This window comes from Mchenga conophoros, linkage group LG20 (genome assembly GCF_057382185.1).
Source record: "Mchenga conophoros isolate Kocher_MC1m ecotype Shallow Benthic linkage group LG20, M_conophoros_male_GT1.1, whole genome shotgun sequence".
In the NCBI taxonomy this organism is placed as follows: Eukaryota; Metazoa; Chordata; class Actinopteri; order Cichliformes; family Cichlidae; genus Mchenga; species Mchenga conophoros.
In genome coordinates this window covers 748,366-764,388 of record NC_140545.1, presented here as the reverse complement: position 1 = coordinate 764,388, position 16,023 = coordinate 748,366, and the positions used below count along the sequence as shown (strand labels likewise).

General features: G+C 39.9%; 1 protein-coding gene across 6 annotated transcripts in view; it reads left to right on the top strand.

Moving 5' to 3' along the window:
- The window catches only part of cacna2d3a (calcium channel, voltage-dependent, alpha 2/delta subunit 3a), a 131,966-nt gene extending 116,250 nt beyond the window's left edge, over positions 1-15,716 (top strand). For all 6 annotated transcript variants that reach the window (XM_085261158.1, XM_085261157.1, XM_085261161.1 and 3 more), the window contains 8 exons: positions 1,696-1,766; positions 3,701-3,776; positions 3,880-3,932; positions 4,614-4,669; positions 9,695-9,809; positions 13,586-13,701; positions 14,629-14,708; positions 14,818-15,716. In XM_085261158.1, coding sequence (XP_085117284.1) covers positions 1,696-1,766; positions 3,701-3,776; positions 3,880-3,932; positions 4,614-4,669; positions 9,695-9,809; positions 13,586-13,701; positions 14,629-14,708; positions 14,818-14,910 — 660 coding nt within the window. In that variant the 3' untranslated portion in view covers positions 14,911-15,716. The remainder of the gene's footprint in view (positions 1-1,695; positions 1,767-3,700; positions 3,777-3,879; positions 3,933-4,613; positions 4,670-9,694; positions 9,810-13,585; positions 13,702-14,628; positions 14,709-14,817) is intronic.
- Positions 15,717-16,023: the final 307 nt, after the last annotated feature.

Sequence of the window (16,023 nt, the reverse complement as noted above, 5' to 3'; positions counted from 1 at the left end):
GTGGGGGTATATCAGGAGATGGGCCATTACACAATAAGAGCTTGACAAAGCCGCAGAAGGGCATCAACCCAGCAGCACGACCGTTACCTGCTCCTTCGTGCGAGGAGGAACAGGAGCAGCACTAAGGCTCTAAAAAACGACCTCCAGCAGGCCACTCGTGTGTGTTTCTGACCAAACAGTTTCATTTGCACCAAAGCAGCTGAAATTAATTCATACTTTATGTTTCCTAACTGTATATATTGATGTCACTGGCATTTAACTAACTTTGTAATATATCGTAATGATCAATTTTTTTGAGCGGTGTAATTTTCTTTCTGCATCTCACACAGAATATTGTCCCTTTGACTGCTCACAATGAGACGTGCTGCTGCTCTCGCATAGACTATACCCTCTGCTTAGCTGTCACCAGACATGCTGTCACTCTGACTCTGCCTCATGCAGAAACCAGTCCGCTGGCTGTCACTGCCCTTGCTTTACCCTGCATGTTCTTTTCATGTGTATCTCACTTGCAGGCTTCTGTGCTTTATTTTAACTTAATTTGGATGTGGCAGAGCTTTTAGGCTACCAAATGTCACGATTTTTTAATAACAATATTAAATGGGGACAATGTATTTGACTAATAAGGTAACAATGTGAATTATAAAATGTTGCATTGAATGTGTGAACAGCTTTGACTATCAGCTGTTATTTTGTTACTAGGCAGAGGTTATATAGCGCTGAGTCACATTTTCTGCCCCACAGAGTCAAGAAAATTAGAATAAGGAAGAATGAATGGGGAAAATATATAACAGTACTCTTTAGCAAGCAAATGCCATATTTTTGTGTAGACCAAGGAATCCAATAATTTCAGGACTGAGAAACATTCAGTAGTAAAAGAGGATAAAACACATAAAATAAGAAGATATGTTAGATGGTGCAGTTTTTCTGAAAGGTTTTGCAAGGAGCTAGTGCGTAGCATTCAAAGATGCTTTTTTACAAACTAGATCAGGGCATAAATCTCTTCCGTGTTACAAGACATATACACCAGCCTATGTTCACCAATACACAGATTCATGACAGAGTTGGCTGCATAAAGAACATGTGACTCCAACCAGCAAGTGCTGCCTGGCAGTTTGTCAGTGGTCTCAGAGGAAAGCTGCTCCTCACCAAGGGAAAACCAAACACTTCGAGAGGACTGATCCATACCAGCATTTTCTATTTACTGATGATTTCACGTTTAGGATTTGTGAACATTAACATAGAGAGACAGCTGGAAAGAATGATAATGTAATGTTAAAGGTAAGACACACCTGGTAGTGGTGGTGGTGGGACTATTTATTGCTTTTGTTTTTCCATAAGTCTGCGTGTTTCTTTGTGGAGAATGATTTGTAATGTAGCAGGATTATGAGGCTTGAAAACCTCGGCTTGTCATTTTTACTTTGCACTACAGTTACCTGACTTCAGTCCTTGTGACAGTTTATGATGGTGACATGGATCAGCAGGTTTTCTGTGCGTGTTTTTCTTTTCTGACATTTTAAAAAAGAACTGACCAACTAAAATAATTTCCAGGTCAGTCGGTAAAGAAGATGAGTTTAGTTCCAGGGTTTGGGTGCAAAAAGAGATCCATCTACTACTAATTTTTTTACAATTTAAATGAACATAAAGACTTTATTCTGACTCGTTTAATTAAACTAAAGCCTTTCTTTTTGCTCTCAGACCGGGAACTTTTTTGGTGAAGCAGAAGGGGCTGTGATGAATAAGCTTCTGCAGATGGGCTCTTTCAAGAGGTGAGTATTTCAAAGTGCATGTGTGTGTGTGTCTGTCTGAGGGTGTACTTGAACATGCCAGCTCAAGTGTACGCATGAGTGTGAGTGTTTGCATGTGTGTAAATGTATGCACATAATATGAGGGAGGCTACAGAATGAGAGCATGTCTCCCCTCATGCTGACAGCTCTTAACTTGGCCAATCATGTTGAGCTTTTCTGTGCTGAACTCCGACCCCTCACTCAGCAAAGTTCTCCATTAGGGGATTATAGCAAATCTTTCCCCGAAACAAAAGAATTAGGACAAAACCTGAAGTCACACACACACACACACAAGTATTAGACTTGTTGCAATGCTGTGTGTCCTGGAAAACGCCGAGAGCAGTGGGTGGCAACATTCTGCAATTAATTTGGAAATCTAATCCAAGAGGATACCTTTCCTAATTTCACAGAGTAGGAATGCCAAAACAGACAGACACACACTGTAATTCCTCCGTGGCGTCATGTGTGGAATCTGAACTTAGCTGCACATCTAGTCACACAGAAGCTTATGGCCACGTTTACGTCTCTACCACAATACTGCAGCCAGGCCGTTCTTCTGCCTGCAGGACGTGGGCGAAGAGATTTGTGCTGTGCTGTCTCAGTGTATAAAAATCCCGGGTGACAAATGATCACACAAGTAGACAACCACGCCTGCATGTCATAGGGATGAACATCAAAAGCTGACAGCAAATAGTTTACAGATCCACCCATAAAAACAAACAGGCCTACAAGTGCTTTCCCTGAATATTTAATGTTGGCTGAAGAGGGATTGTTTAGAATGGAGGTCGACGTTTGATGAAGGAATAATGTGACTGGTGTTGGTGAAGTATTAGCGTGATGAGTAACAGCCTTCAGATCTTAACACTAATGACTCCAGTGTGATCTGTGTTAACCCAGTGCCATCTGTAAAGTATTAATGTGCCTTTTCTTTTTTGTTAATGACATTTTAAAGTGGACGACTTAAAGATGAAACCAACTGCCAGCCTGAATTTATTGGTCAGCACCGAGACGCAGCATGAAGATAAATGCACAGGAATTATTTTTAGTTCCCTTTACATCCTCTCCATCTTTCCAAGCAAGAGAAATCCATAAAAAGTCATGCTATGCTGAGAAAATGAAGAGTATTCGTACACACCCACATTGACATAAAGTAATCACACATCCACGCAAACGCACACAAACTCAGATTTTTGCACTGGTCTGAATTTGCTGCTAACGCTATTATGTGGCCTGGCTTAGTGCTAATTGGTTCCTGGCGGTGTGCTGGAGCTGTGTGTCACCCGTACTGTGACTGAGGTTGGTTTGAACATCGCCCAGGGCTGCGGATATACTGGGCCCGCTCAGACATCACACACATACTTGGACAAACGTTCACACACAAAGCACTGTCAAGTATACAGGAACTTGTCCAAAGGCTATAAGAACAGTGTCCAGTGTGTGCGTGTGTGTGCAAGTTAGAAACGCCTTCAATAACCTCACCCAGACAGACCTAGATCTCACACCCTCAGGGTCTACTAAGCCTCTAAATCCTCTGTTATCCCCCCAATATCCCCAAATCATCTACACACACACACACACACACACACACATACACTCACCCACCTTCCTACGTCACTTTGAGGAACCTCTCAGGAAGCTCTCGGCTTTCACATGCTTTCCTTTTCCCATTCTTGCCACATCCATCCAATATATTATTGGTAGGCAAAGGAGCAGTTATAGCAGAGGTGGGATCTTTTCTTCCTGCTCCCACACAGCAGTCCAAAAGGCCCCACAGGCATGCAATACCAAAGAGAGTGTGTGAATCAAGACTTATATCACCCTATCAGGGCTGCATTGTCCTCAAATGATTTAGCTGATCTCTATTTCTGATATTCTGTTTCATTCTCTATTTTGTTTTTCTATCGTTGTGTCCACAGGGTGACTCTATATGACTACCAGGCTCTATGTTGGGTCTATTCGGAAAGTAGCGACAGTGGACGCACGCTATTGGACGTGAGCCCTGCAAATGTTTTGAAGCTCTTCAGCCTCTTTGTTTGTAATCCATGCAGTGCGAAGCTGGGCCTACATGTGTCTGATATCTGTTTCCTTTCTTTAGCCCTACTTCGCTTTCTTCTCAGCTGTGAAGTGGATTCTGACTGAGCTTGTCATGTAAGACTTTGTGTATGTGAGAATGTCTCATGTCTGTTTCTAATAACATAAGTTTGCTGCATGTATGTCCTTTGCAGGGCTTAGATTAAATGTGTGTTTGTGAGTATGAACTGTATGTTTGTTTACGAGTGTCTCCACATGTACGTTGACATGATCCTCTGTGATCATGAGCAGTAATGGCTACCTGATGTTTCCTGTGGTGCCACATTGTGGTTTTGGAGTCTTCCTGGGTGGTCTGTTGTTGCCACAGTGCATCATGGGAGGATTGATCTGTCAGTATTCATTTTACAGTCTGTCATAGTGAAGACGTGCTTTTGTTGATATCACTGTGTGGAAATGAGCACAAACCCACATGAACCTGAGTATCTATAATGTGCATATAGTCAGTCTGAATATTGTAAGTGATCTGTTCATTTTCAGTTAGTTAATGCTAATGTGCTGTTCTCTAAAATATAGTATTTTTCTACAGAACTGTATAGAGTGCAGATTAAATTGTAATTGAAACTTAACATGAAAAGAGGTTGTCTGTAGATATTTATTTACTTTCACTTTTAAAGTTATAATTTGCAGAATTACACAATTTAACGCTCTCTACTTTGCAGAGAAACCATTTAGTATGCAGACCATATTATATCAGCATATGTTGGCTATGATTATCGCTGATGTCATCTCCCTATTTAGATTCCTGGTTGAGTTCAACTTGTACAGCTGGTGGTACTCTGACCTCACCGCTAAAGGTAAGAACAATCTCTTTGGGGATGTGCTTGATCTCCGGCTTTCCATCTAAACAGCACTCACGCATCCACATGCACTCTACCGCTGTCTCAACACAGTTATAACAATGTTGGACAAACTGCAGTGGCTGTAATGTTATAAAAACACTCAAATCTATTATAAACAAATCTGCTGCGTTTGGAAAAGAATTCATACGAGATGCAAACTTGAAAATAATTTTGTCATTAAAAGGTTATTAATGATTATAATCCAAAGAGCTAGAAAAATAATTTACTAATTAGCTGACGAGTTGAGTTACTGAGTGGCTCAGAGTTTATTTTAAATTTCTGTTGCATATATTTAAACTAATATTGTCACTTAAGCCTGATTGAAGTGCATTTTTTATTGGTTTTGAATTTTAAATGTTAAAACAGGTTAAAAAAGGATTTGATGAGCAGTTCAGTTCATTTTTATTTCAAACATTTCAAACATGTGCCTTCACAATCATTACAAAATATCATTCCATTATTTGTTTGAAAAGGAGTAGGCTGAAGTATTTACTTATTTGTCCCTACCCCCTCAAGTTTTACCTCTCATTCATTTAATTTTTTTTTGTCTTAAATTAAACAAACAACATATGAAACATATAAACATATGAAGTAAAACAAAACATAACATACATAAATCAAAAACAAGAAATTAGCAAGCCCCACCACAGTATAGTTTCTTTCATATGAAAAATACAGAATGTGTATATTTGCAGATACACAAGTTATGGAAAAACAACAAACCAAAACAAACCAAAAAAACAAAAAAGAACCACAACACCATTACCAGCTACATTACCGTCCTGGGTTAACCCCGTTTTCTTCATTCTTATACTTATTTAAAATTAGGTTTTTATATTTTACTTTAAACTGTTTTATGTTTTGACTGTCTTTTATTTCTTCTGTTAGACTGTTCCATAATTTAACTCCTGCAATTGAGATAGACATAGTTCTTAAAGTTGTTCTAGCACTTTGTATTTTTAAATTCCATTTCCCTCTTAAGTTATACCCACCTTCTCTTTCTATGAACAATTTACAGATTTCTTTGGGAAGCAGTTTATTTCTGACTTTATACATTATTTGCGCTGTTTTAAGCTTCACCAAGTCTTGGAATTTAATAGCTTGCATTTTGACAAAGAGTGCATTTGTATGGTCCCTGTACCCCACATTATTTATTAATCTAATGGCCCTTTTCTGTATTATAGTTATTGTTTGTGTGTTACTTTTGTATGTGTTTCCCCAGACCTCTACACAGTAGCTCATATATGGCAGTAGTAAAGCACAGTATAAAATGTGCAGTGCTTTCTGATCCAACATATGCTTTGCTTTCCCCAGGACGGCAATGCCCCGTGCCAATTTCCCCCGAACATAAGTAATGTGTGGCTTCCAACAGAGCTTGTGGTCAATGATCACCCCAAGAAATTTTATTTCATTTACTCTTTCTAAATATACATTGTCAACACATATTTCTACTTCGATGTTTTTCTTTTGGTTTCCAAACAACATAAATTTGGTTTTATCGAGATTCAATGATAATTTATTTATATCAAACCACTTCTTTAATATCGTTAATTCCTGTGTGATCATTTCCAAAACCTGTGGCAACTCCCCACCTGCACACAGTATATTTGTGTCATCTGCAAATATTACAAACTTTAAAATCTCCGATACTCTGCAGATATCATTTAAGTACATAATAAACATTTTTGGACCCAGTACTGAACCTTGAGGTACTCCACAAGCTATATCCATCAAATTAGATTTATATTCATTTATTTGTACATATTGTTGCCTATTCCCTACATAGCTTTTTAACCATTCCAAAACCACTCCCCTAAACCCGTACTTTTCCAGTTTTTTTAATAGAATTTCATGATTAACAGTATCAAACGCCTTCTTTAGATCTAAGAAAACTCCGAGCGCATACCTCTTATTATCCATACATTCCGTTATCTTTTCCATCAAATCTATCAGTGCCAAAGCTGTTGATCTGTTGCTTCTGAACCCATACTGACTATCTGTCATTAATTCATATTTTTCCACAAAACTGTCAAATCTTTTTATGAAGAGTTTTTCCAGTATCTTAGAGAACTGGGAGAGTATTGACACTGGTCTATAGTTTGTAAAATGATGTCTTTCACCGGTTTTGTAAGTGGGAATAACTTTAGCAACTTTCATTTTTTGTGGAAAAACTCCTTTTTGAAACGACAAGTTGAATATATATTTTAATGGTTTTACGATACCATCAATAACTGTCTTTACCGTTACCATATCAATATCATTCCAGTCTGTACTGGTTTTGTTCTTAAGTCCTCTAACTATGTCATAAATCTCTTTCTCTTCCACTGCTCTTAAAAACATTGAGCTACTATTCCTTTCAATATTTTCACCAGTGTCCCTTTCTATTCCATCAACCTTTATTTCTTCTGCCAGTTTTGGCCCTATGTTTACGAAGAATTCATTAAAGCCATTTACTATCTCTTCCATGTTATTAATACTTCTTGTCCCTTCTATAAAGTATCCAGGGTAATCATTATTCCTTGATTCATTTTTGATTATTCTGTTTAATACATTCCATATATCTCTTGTGTTATCTTTATTGTGTTCTAACCTTTTAATGTAATACTCTCTTTTACAGGATCTCATTATATTAGTTAATTTATTTTTGTAAGTTTTATACTTCATTTCAGTTTCTATTGTTCTCTTTTTTATGAATTCTCGATATAGGGTATATATCGAGGGTATAGGGTATTCATCTCATTGTGCAACCAGAGTTGCACAATGAGATGTTATTCTGGTCGGTCTTGTTATCAGTGGAAATAAACCGATGCTGTACATGGAATCAATAAATTCTTCTGTACTCTTATTATGATTTGGATTCAATAAGTCAATATTAAAGTCCCCACAAATAAACATTCTTTTCTGATTTATATTTGTAAATAAGTCCTCCATATTATCCTTAAATATCTCAATCTTAGATCCTGGTGTTCTATATATACAACTGACAATTAGGTTTTTCCTTTTTTCTATAATTATTTCCACTGATAAACATTCCATCACTCCATCAATAACAGTCGTCATTCTTCCCATTCTTTTGTACTTTAGGTTTTTATCAATGTAAAGTGCCACCCCACCTCCTTTCTTGTTGATCCTGTCTACATGAAGGAATTCATATCCATTTATTTTAAAGTCTTCAGTTGTTTTAACAGTTACAAACAACAACATATTCTCATTAACATATTAGAGAAAAATCAAACAGAAACACTTTGTGTAGCAAAGAAAACTGAATTCATCTACCTCAGACTGTGTAAAATAGCTTCTTCTGAAATACGTGTAGATTTTCTATTTTTATTTTTAGTCTGATCTTTCCTGCCTCGCAAAACAGAGAAAAGAGTCGCAGTTAAAAATGCGTCTAATTTCTCACTGAAAATCCTTTTTTTCATCCTGTTGCTCTTTTCGAAAGAAAAAAATGTGACGCACTGCTTTATACTTATGTTTGAGTTCACAGGGGACGACGCTGCATACAGAATAAACACCCAGCGTCCCTACCACTGGCCTCATGTCTTCATCCTCGCCATCTCCCCTCCATTTCCTGTTGGTCTGAGTCAGTGTGACCACTGGAAAAACAGAATAAAGAGGCACAATCCAAAACCTAAAAGCAAGAAAAGAGAAAAAAGCAAAACAGACCATTACCTCAAATGACCTCAGCGTTTCAGAGCTTTTGTATACATGTCTCTGTACACACAATCTTCTTTGTGCGTCCAGAGGGGTTATTTTATGTGATCTTATGATCTGTACGGTCTTATCCCATGTTGGTGATGGTGGTCGGCAACAGCCGTTTGGTAACACAAGAAAAAGCTCTCTCTCATGTGTCAGCCAGTCTATCATGTTCTCTCCTTTTCTCTGGTTGTATTTCATTCCTTTCTCTGTTTTTGCTCCTTCGTACTCGCTTCCATGAAATCGCACACATATGATTATTGCCAGGCTATGAATGCTGTGATTCCTCATGCTTTATGGAGTGTCGAATACCGTTCGCCTGTTTGAAATGAAAGCCTCACTAAGCAGCATCATATTGGAGCATTAATTCTTGCCAAAACTAATATGAAAATATTTAGTGTGTGAAACAGGGGGGAGGAAGAACCACAAAATGAAAGTCTACGTCTAAATGCTTTCCTTGCACACTTTAATCCTGAATGAAGTGAAGCTGGGCATCGCTGCTCACCAAGTAGTCGAGACAATTTCACAGCTGGCTGGCCTCAGGTCTTAGCACTTTCTATATCTTTTCACAATAAAGACGCAGGCCTGTGACACACAGCTGAAACACCATCATTTAGCAGCCGTAACCCAATCTACACAACCTCTCGAGCTGAACTAATCCCTGACCTTTATACATGTAGGCTGCGTTCTCACATCCATATAGTTTATTTACAGTGCACTCTTTCTCACACACACACACACACACACACACACACACACACACAATGAATCGTGCTGCACTCCTGATTCTTAATAATCAAACCGCAGCATCCAAATCACACACATAATCACCCACGTTTACAAGCCTCTCTGCAAAGATGTGTAACGCGCTGCGATTCAGCTTTCAAACCGTTTCTTTATGTGAAAAGAAAACACTACGTTTGGAAGATGTCGACCCTTTTTAAAAAAGGGTTTAATGACATTTTAAAGCGACCATTCTGCAGGGTCATTTCAAACCTCTGGGTGGCAGGAAAGTTCAAGCAATGCTGTGAGAATGACTGGCCTAGATTTACATTGGAAATATTTCCAGCAGGACAAGAGACAGCTCTGGTGCAGAAATGCTGTTTTCTTTCAAACGTGAATATTTACATGGACGCGGTGTGTTTAACTGTGTGTTTGCGTAACTCCTTGCGTAGCTATTATTTGATTTTGAAAGGGGTGGTTCAAAGTTTTTCCACCATCTCTGGCTGAATGTCTCGCTCATTCTCGCCGCCTTCTCTCTCCTTCCTTCTTCCCACCTCGCAGCTCAGAGGACAGGTCGGACCATGCAGGTACCGTGCGACACAGAGTACCCGGCCTTTATCTCCGAGAGGACCATCAAAGAGAACACCGGCAACATTGACTGCGACGGCTGCGTCAAGTATGGGATGCACAAACAGACACATAAACATCAATTAGCTACAAGCGACATCAACAATAAGAGCGCTGGTTATCAGCTGTCCACCATAGAACAACTATGAAAAATGAACGATCCTGTTAGCTCTCATCTTCATCCTGAATAATGAGAAGCACATTTAAATCATTTGTTGTCTGCTGAAAACGCTTTTATCCAGAGTAATCCATCAGAGACACACACACAGTGAGCGTTTTGAAATACGAGGCATTTAGAGATGAGGGAGAGAGGTGGAAAAAAGGCTTCCTTTAAACATGGGAAAATGAGTGTGGTCCCCATTAACAATTTGGGCTTTTCTGTCAGGCAATTGTGGGGTGTTCTCTGGATCCCTGCAATGGGGCCTTCATTGCTCCCAGCTGTGGAACTGCCAGGGAGCTCAGAGCTCTGTGTGTGTCTCAGTGTGCTCGTGTATATGTGTGTCCGCTGTCGGTGCAGCCCCAGAGGGTCAGCGGGGTATCCTCCGCTTTCGGAGCCAGGACTGTGGTGTGGCTGGAGATACTGCGAGACCCTCACATAGAGACACCCATGCCCAGCCGCACATGCTGAAGCCTGCTTCAGAGGACAGGGTATAATCTGCAATGATGACACCAGAGCTGGGATTAGCAGGAACAAGCTGTGTGCTCAGCAACATGCCGCCTTCAAATGCATCGTTTTTAAAACGCAATGACTTTGACAAAGTAAAATGGAGTTTTTATTTCTCTTATATGGAATTTTATAGCTCATATTTGTATTAGAGGTTATTGGCGATAAACATCTGTTTCAAGTTACAGCCTGACTGAAGCCTTTCTCTTATATTTTCATTGGGACACGTGTGTATGCTTTATGCTCTAGGAAATATATCCTAAGCTCTTGCCTGCTAAACCTCTCTTTGCTGTATTTTGACTCTTTGTGTGGATGTGTGTGTCAGATCTCGTACGTGTGCGCTCTGCTCCCCGATTAGTGTGACAGAACGTAAGAAACATCAAACCTTGGCGAGTGCTCTGGTAACTTAAGTGCCCCCAATAAGATGATTTAACCTTTATTAATGCATCTGTAGCTTTTCTAGATGGTAACTTGAGATTCAGGACAAATAGAGCGTCTCCAACCGGAGAAGGTCTTCAGTGGGACCATTAGTGACAATAATCCTGGTTGTATATCTTCCAAAGACACATGCTCCTTTTCCTTTTCTCAACCAAGAGGGACGATTCAAGTCACCAAAAACAGAAAGAAAAGAAAGAGGTTGAAGCTTCCAGTGAGGAGCAGCTTCAGGTGTACAGTTACAGTAGGACGTTGCTTAATCTGCTAGGATAGTACATATTTCTTCTTAGGTTTTCTTTTGGGCATTTTTAATTCAGCATTAAAAATGGATTTTAATTCTGCAAATGCATTTAAAATAATTTGAAAGAAATGATAAAGTAATAATAATTACTATAATAATAGTTGCATTTTTCTTTATACATAATCTTCCTTTCCAACTTTAGTGCCAGTATCCTCATCGTACCATATTTCACATCAACTTATCCAGAGCCCCCCCCCCCCGTCAGATGCATGCAGTGGAATCATGTGTAAAAGGAGAATATTGGAATCACGGTGCTCGTTTTCCCCCTAAAGTAACAGGAGACGTGGAAATAAAATGACAGCATTCCTCTTAAAACTCATCTATCTGTTTGTTGAGATTTTGTTGGAGCAATTTCGACTCGAATTAGTAAGAGTTAAATTGCACACAGTAATTACTGGTCAAATTGTTCAACTGTGATGACAGATATTTCTGAAGACCATGCTGGACATGCATTTATGGTTATGCTGTGCAGTTATTAAAACCTTAGAAAAACATTAACATTCTCGGCTGGATACAGAAAAAAACATTTATCCGAACCTGTGCAGGGAATGATTTTTCCATGAAATGTACGAGACTATGTCCAGCTTGGAAACTATAGTGAAGCATTACGAAATGTATTGTGAATTAGCATTATCTTTTTTTATATACATAGTTATTTTTGGCCTTTTTTCAGCTTTGCTAGATAGATGCAGTGAAGACTGACAGGAAAGTGGAAGGAAAGACAGATCAGCCACCTGGGCTGGCCACTCTCAGCCACGCAGCACATGGTCGCCTGCTCATCCAACTAAGCTTGACCGGCACCCATGAATTAGCATTATGTTATCATAAGTAACAAGGTATTATTTAGTCGTGCATCCCTGTCAGCTGTAGAATGTGTAAGATGTGTTATGTTTTGTCAAAACTAAAAAGAAGACAGTCTTTCTCCGACTGCATATGTCGTAATCCTTTCCTACAGTTCTCAGCTTTATATATCAAACTCTAGCTTTTCCTTTTGTCTCCCACGTGAGTCTCCACATTGTTTAAAAGGTTGTGTGTTATTTTTTCTCAGAGAAACATGTTGGATGTCCTTGTCTGTCTCCCCGCCAGCCAAAATGTAGAGGCCACAGCACTATGAGGCAACATTAACAACAAATTGTCTGTTACGCTATCTGTGTTTGTGATATGCATTGCTGTCTGTCACTTGTGTATCTGCGCACATTATACACATCAGTGCGTGTGTGTAGGTGTGTGTGCAGTGTGATGCTCCCTTTCCCAGCTCTGGGGATGTTCAAGGCCAGCAGATGTGCTGTCAGGATGTGTTTAAGTCTTTTCTCCAAAAACACTTGCTCTGCTTTCTATCAGCGGGCAGCGCTGGACTGGACCGGCGCTGTGCAGGGGTGTGCACAGATTATTAAACATCAGCAGATCCTAATTCACCCTGATTGGAACTGGTTTGGCGTGTTTGCTGAGTTGGTTTGGTTTGGTTTGGCCGGTCGTGCTGGGATAAGTGTATTAAGTGCAGCGGATTGGCACTCCTCGGGGATTGAAGGCTGTTTGTGGTCAGATTAAATTGGTCATGGTATTGAATAAGTAAAGATGGAGATATTCCTGTACGTATTGGGTCTGTTTGGATCTATCGGGTCTCTCCCTCTCTGTCTTTGTTCAAGCTCTCCTTCACAACAGTTGAGAAAGTGCGTTTGTGTATACAGTATTTTTTACATCTGTGTGTGTTCACTCAGTCACACGTGCGTGTTTTCATATGTGTCTGATAAATGCTTCAGAGCGAATTCGATAAATCACCCAGCTGCAGCGAAAGAGAGCAGGCAGAGAAGCAGGAGATCAAGAAAGAAAGGGTGATAGAAAGAAGAGATCATCTTTACGACCTCTCTTCTTAATAAAGCTTATCCACAGCCATAAATCACCGGCCAGGAGGCCGAGGCAAGGCCTGATCTCTCAGACCAGTAAAACACAGCCATGGGAAGCTGTAAGCACAAAAGTGTGGTTCCCATTTGTCTCCCTTTGGAGTGTTTTATATTCGGCAACACTTCATTGGTGCTTGCCTTGGATAGGGTACAACAAAGCCTTAAGAAAAGGAAAGGAAGAGAACGAGGAAGAGGGGCGGATGGAGTGAGTTAGACAAGTATGTGTGTAAACTATATATGTGTGTACGCTGGTGTGAGTCTGTCTGTGTCGCTGTATGTTTATTGACAGCTGGCGGTGAGATACTTCATACTCTTGACATGCATCCAGTGGAGTCTCTTCAGAGTGCTTCTCCCCTCTGCCAGGGGAGCATGTGAAGACTCATAACACAAATCCCGTGACACACATGGAAATTTACATCATACCCATGCTCCTGGACTGCTAGCCAGATCTCAACTGTCTCTTGTTCCTTTTCCATCTTTCTTTCTTTCTTTTTCTATCTGGCTGTCCGTGCTGTGATTGGCAGGTCCTTTGTGATTCAGCAGATCCCCAGCAGTAATCTCTTCATGGTGGTGGTGGACAACAAGTGTGACTGCAGCATGTTTGAGCCAATCACCATGGACCCCATCGAAATCATGTATATCCTTCGCTGAGGTGTGAGGGAGAAGGTTGCGAGTATATGTATACAATGATATTAAAGCAAGACATATAACAGCGATAGGGTTACGTAAAGTTACTCTACTCTGTAAAAAAGTGTGTAAATTCATCAAATGGCTTCGAATGTAACAAACTCTCCTGGGAGTCATCACCTCGCGTCAAACTTTATTGGGATTGAATAACCACATGAGTACGAGAGGATTGATTATTCTTTGGTTTTCAAACCCCTGCTGAGATAAATATACATGTTGTCTTGTTTTCTTTTTAGTAGACGTTTCTCCTCCACCTCATAACTTTCACAATTAGATTTTTTATAGTTAATTTCCATTGATTATGAATTCAGTGGAACATTTTAAAGTAAAAAGCTTGTTTACACTCCACCTCTTGTGGGTAAGCGATCTAATTGCTGTATGGGACAAGAACCAAAGCTGAGGCAATGAGACATCACTTTTTTTTGGCTGTGTGAGAGTTTGGACTTTGTCACATGCCACGCTGTGATTGGATCTTGATCAACAGCAGACACGGCTAGCTTGGAAAGGCTGGAGACTGAAGGAACTTAATTTGTCACCACATAACTGGCTGAATTCTCCTACAATGTGCATTTCTTTGAAATTTTATGCACTGCAGTCACGCTGTGTATACATGTCCACCAGTGTTTATTTTGTTGTGGGGTGCTCACTGTAGCATGCTGTTTTGTTGCTGTGCAACAAAAGAAACCTCATCAAACATCGCTCAGAATTGGCTCTTGTTTCACTTTTACTCTACACACACACACACACACACACACACACACACACACACACACACACACACACAGGCATTCCTTTTGCATTCAAACAGGAAATATACTCCAGCAGGAGTAATGCTGAGTGTACATGTCCTCTAGTATTGCCTTAACTCCAACTGCACATAATGAATCTCTGAAGTGCGAAAGATTGAAGATGCAAAAGGACAGGAGGCGCCCAGACACCTGCCACCCTTTTCACCCAGAGGTACATATACTGCAATGTACAATAACTCACTATAGTAAAAGTCCTGTTTCGTATACCTCTGATTCAAATAAAACATATCTGTTCCCATAATGCCCCTCTCTTTCTCTAGGAAAACTCAATGGAGTGTGGGGGAGCTGTGAATCTTACCCAGTCTCTTGTTACGACACTGCTCTGCCTACTTGTGGCGTTGTTCCCCAGGTGACCAGAGCTGACCATGCCTCTCCACTGAGAACTTTACTTGGGTCGGATTGGCTCGGCATGCAAAAGAGTCGCAATGATGCCACCGAAAAAAACAAAAAAAACAAAAAACACTCCTGCCCCATATAAAGTTGTGCCCAATTTCAACTCACCACCTACAAAGTCCCTAGCCCTGACGTGCCATCCTACAAGGTAAATATCTGAAAGGATTAATAATGGATACAGCTGCTAAGTAGTAATAATTAAGGTGCTTTAGCAATATCACGAGGTTTTTGAGGAGATACAAAGTTTAGAATCACATAGTAATAATGCTGACAATGCACTTAGTAGCTTAAAAACTGCACAAGTGGTTGAGTAACACCCACAGACACTAGCACCACAACGTTCAGTCCTTTCAGGTAGCAGCTAATGGGCTGGGTCTGTAGCTGGGCTTGGAACTGGGTATTAAAGCCACGTAACACCCACATGGATAAAGACAGATACACATGGCCAACTTTGACTTTTTATGAAGATATAAAAAAGAAAACAGATAATACTGATGATGATTATATGTGGCTGGGGTTGTGATGAAATGTCTGTCTGTTAATATTTTTTTTCCACAATGAGAAAATAAAAGAGTTCTAGTGTATGTATATAAAAATATATTGTAACAAAAGAGTCTTATTTATGATTTGCAAGTGGTACCCATAAACTGTGACTACGAGATGTTTGAGTCCTCTGATGTGAGTGGTTGTTAATATTTGAGCTTTGCCTTATTAAACAACATTGGTCCTGTTTATGTACTTTTGAAATAAAATGATGTTAAAAAAATTTATGTGGTTGTCGAAAGCTGTTGTCGAAAGGAGCTTAGCATAGCAGATATTCGCTAAAATGAAATATGAATCATTACTTTTCGTATATTGCGCTGTTGTTTTTGGCAGATTTGACTGATTAATACAGAGTCTGCTCTTGGTCTTTGTGACCTCCCCATAAACAGAGATGCAGCAAGTGTGTGTGTGTGTGTGTGTGTGTGTGTGTGTGTGTGTGTGTGTGTGTGTGTGTGTGTGTGCGTGCCTGTCTGTGTGTGTGTGTGTGTGTGTGTGTGCGTGCCTGTCTGTGTGTGCGTGCGTGCGTGTGT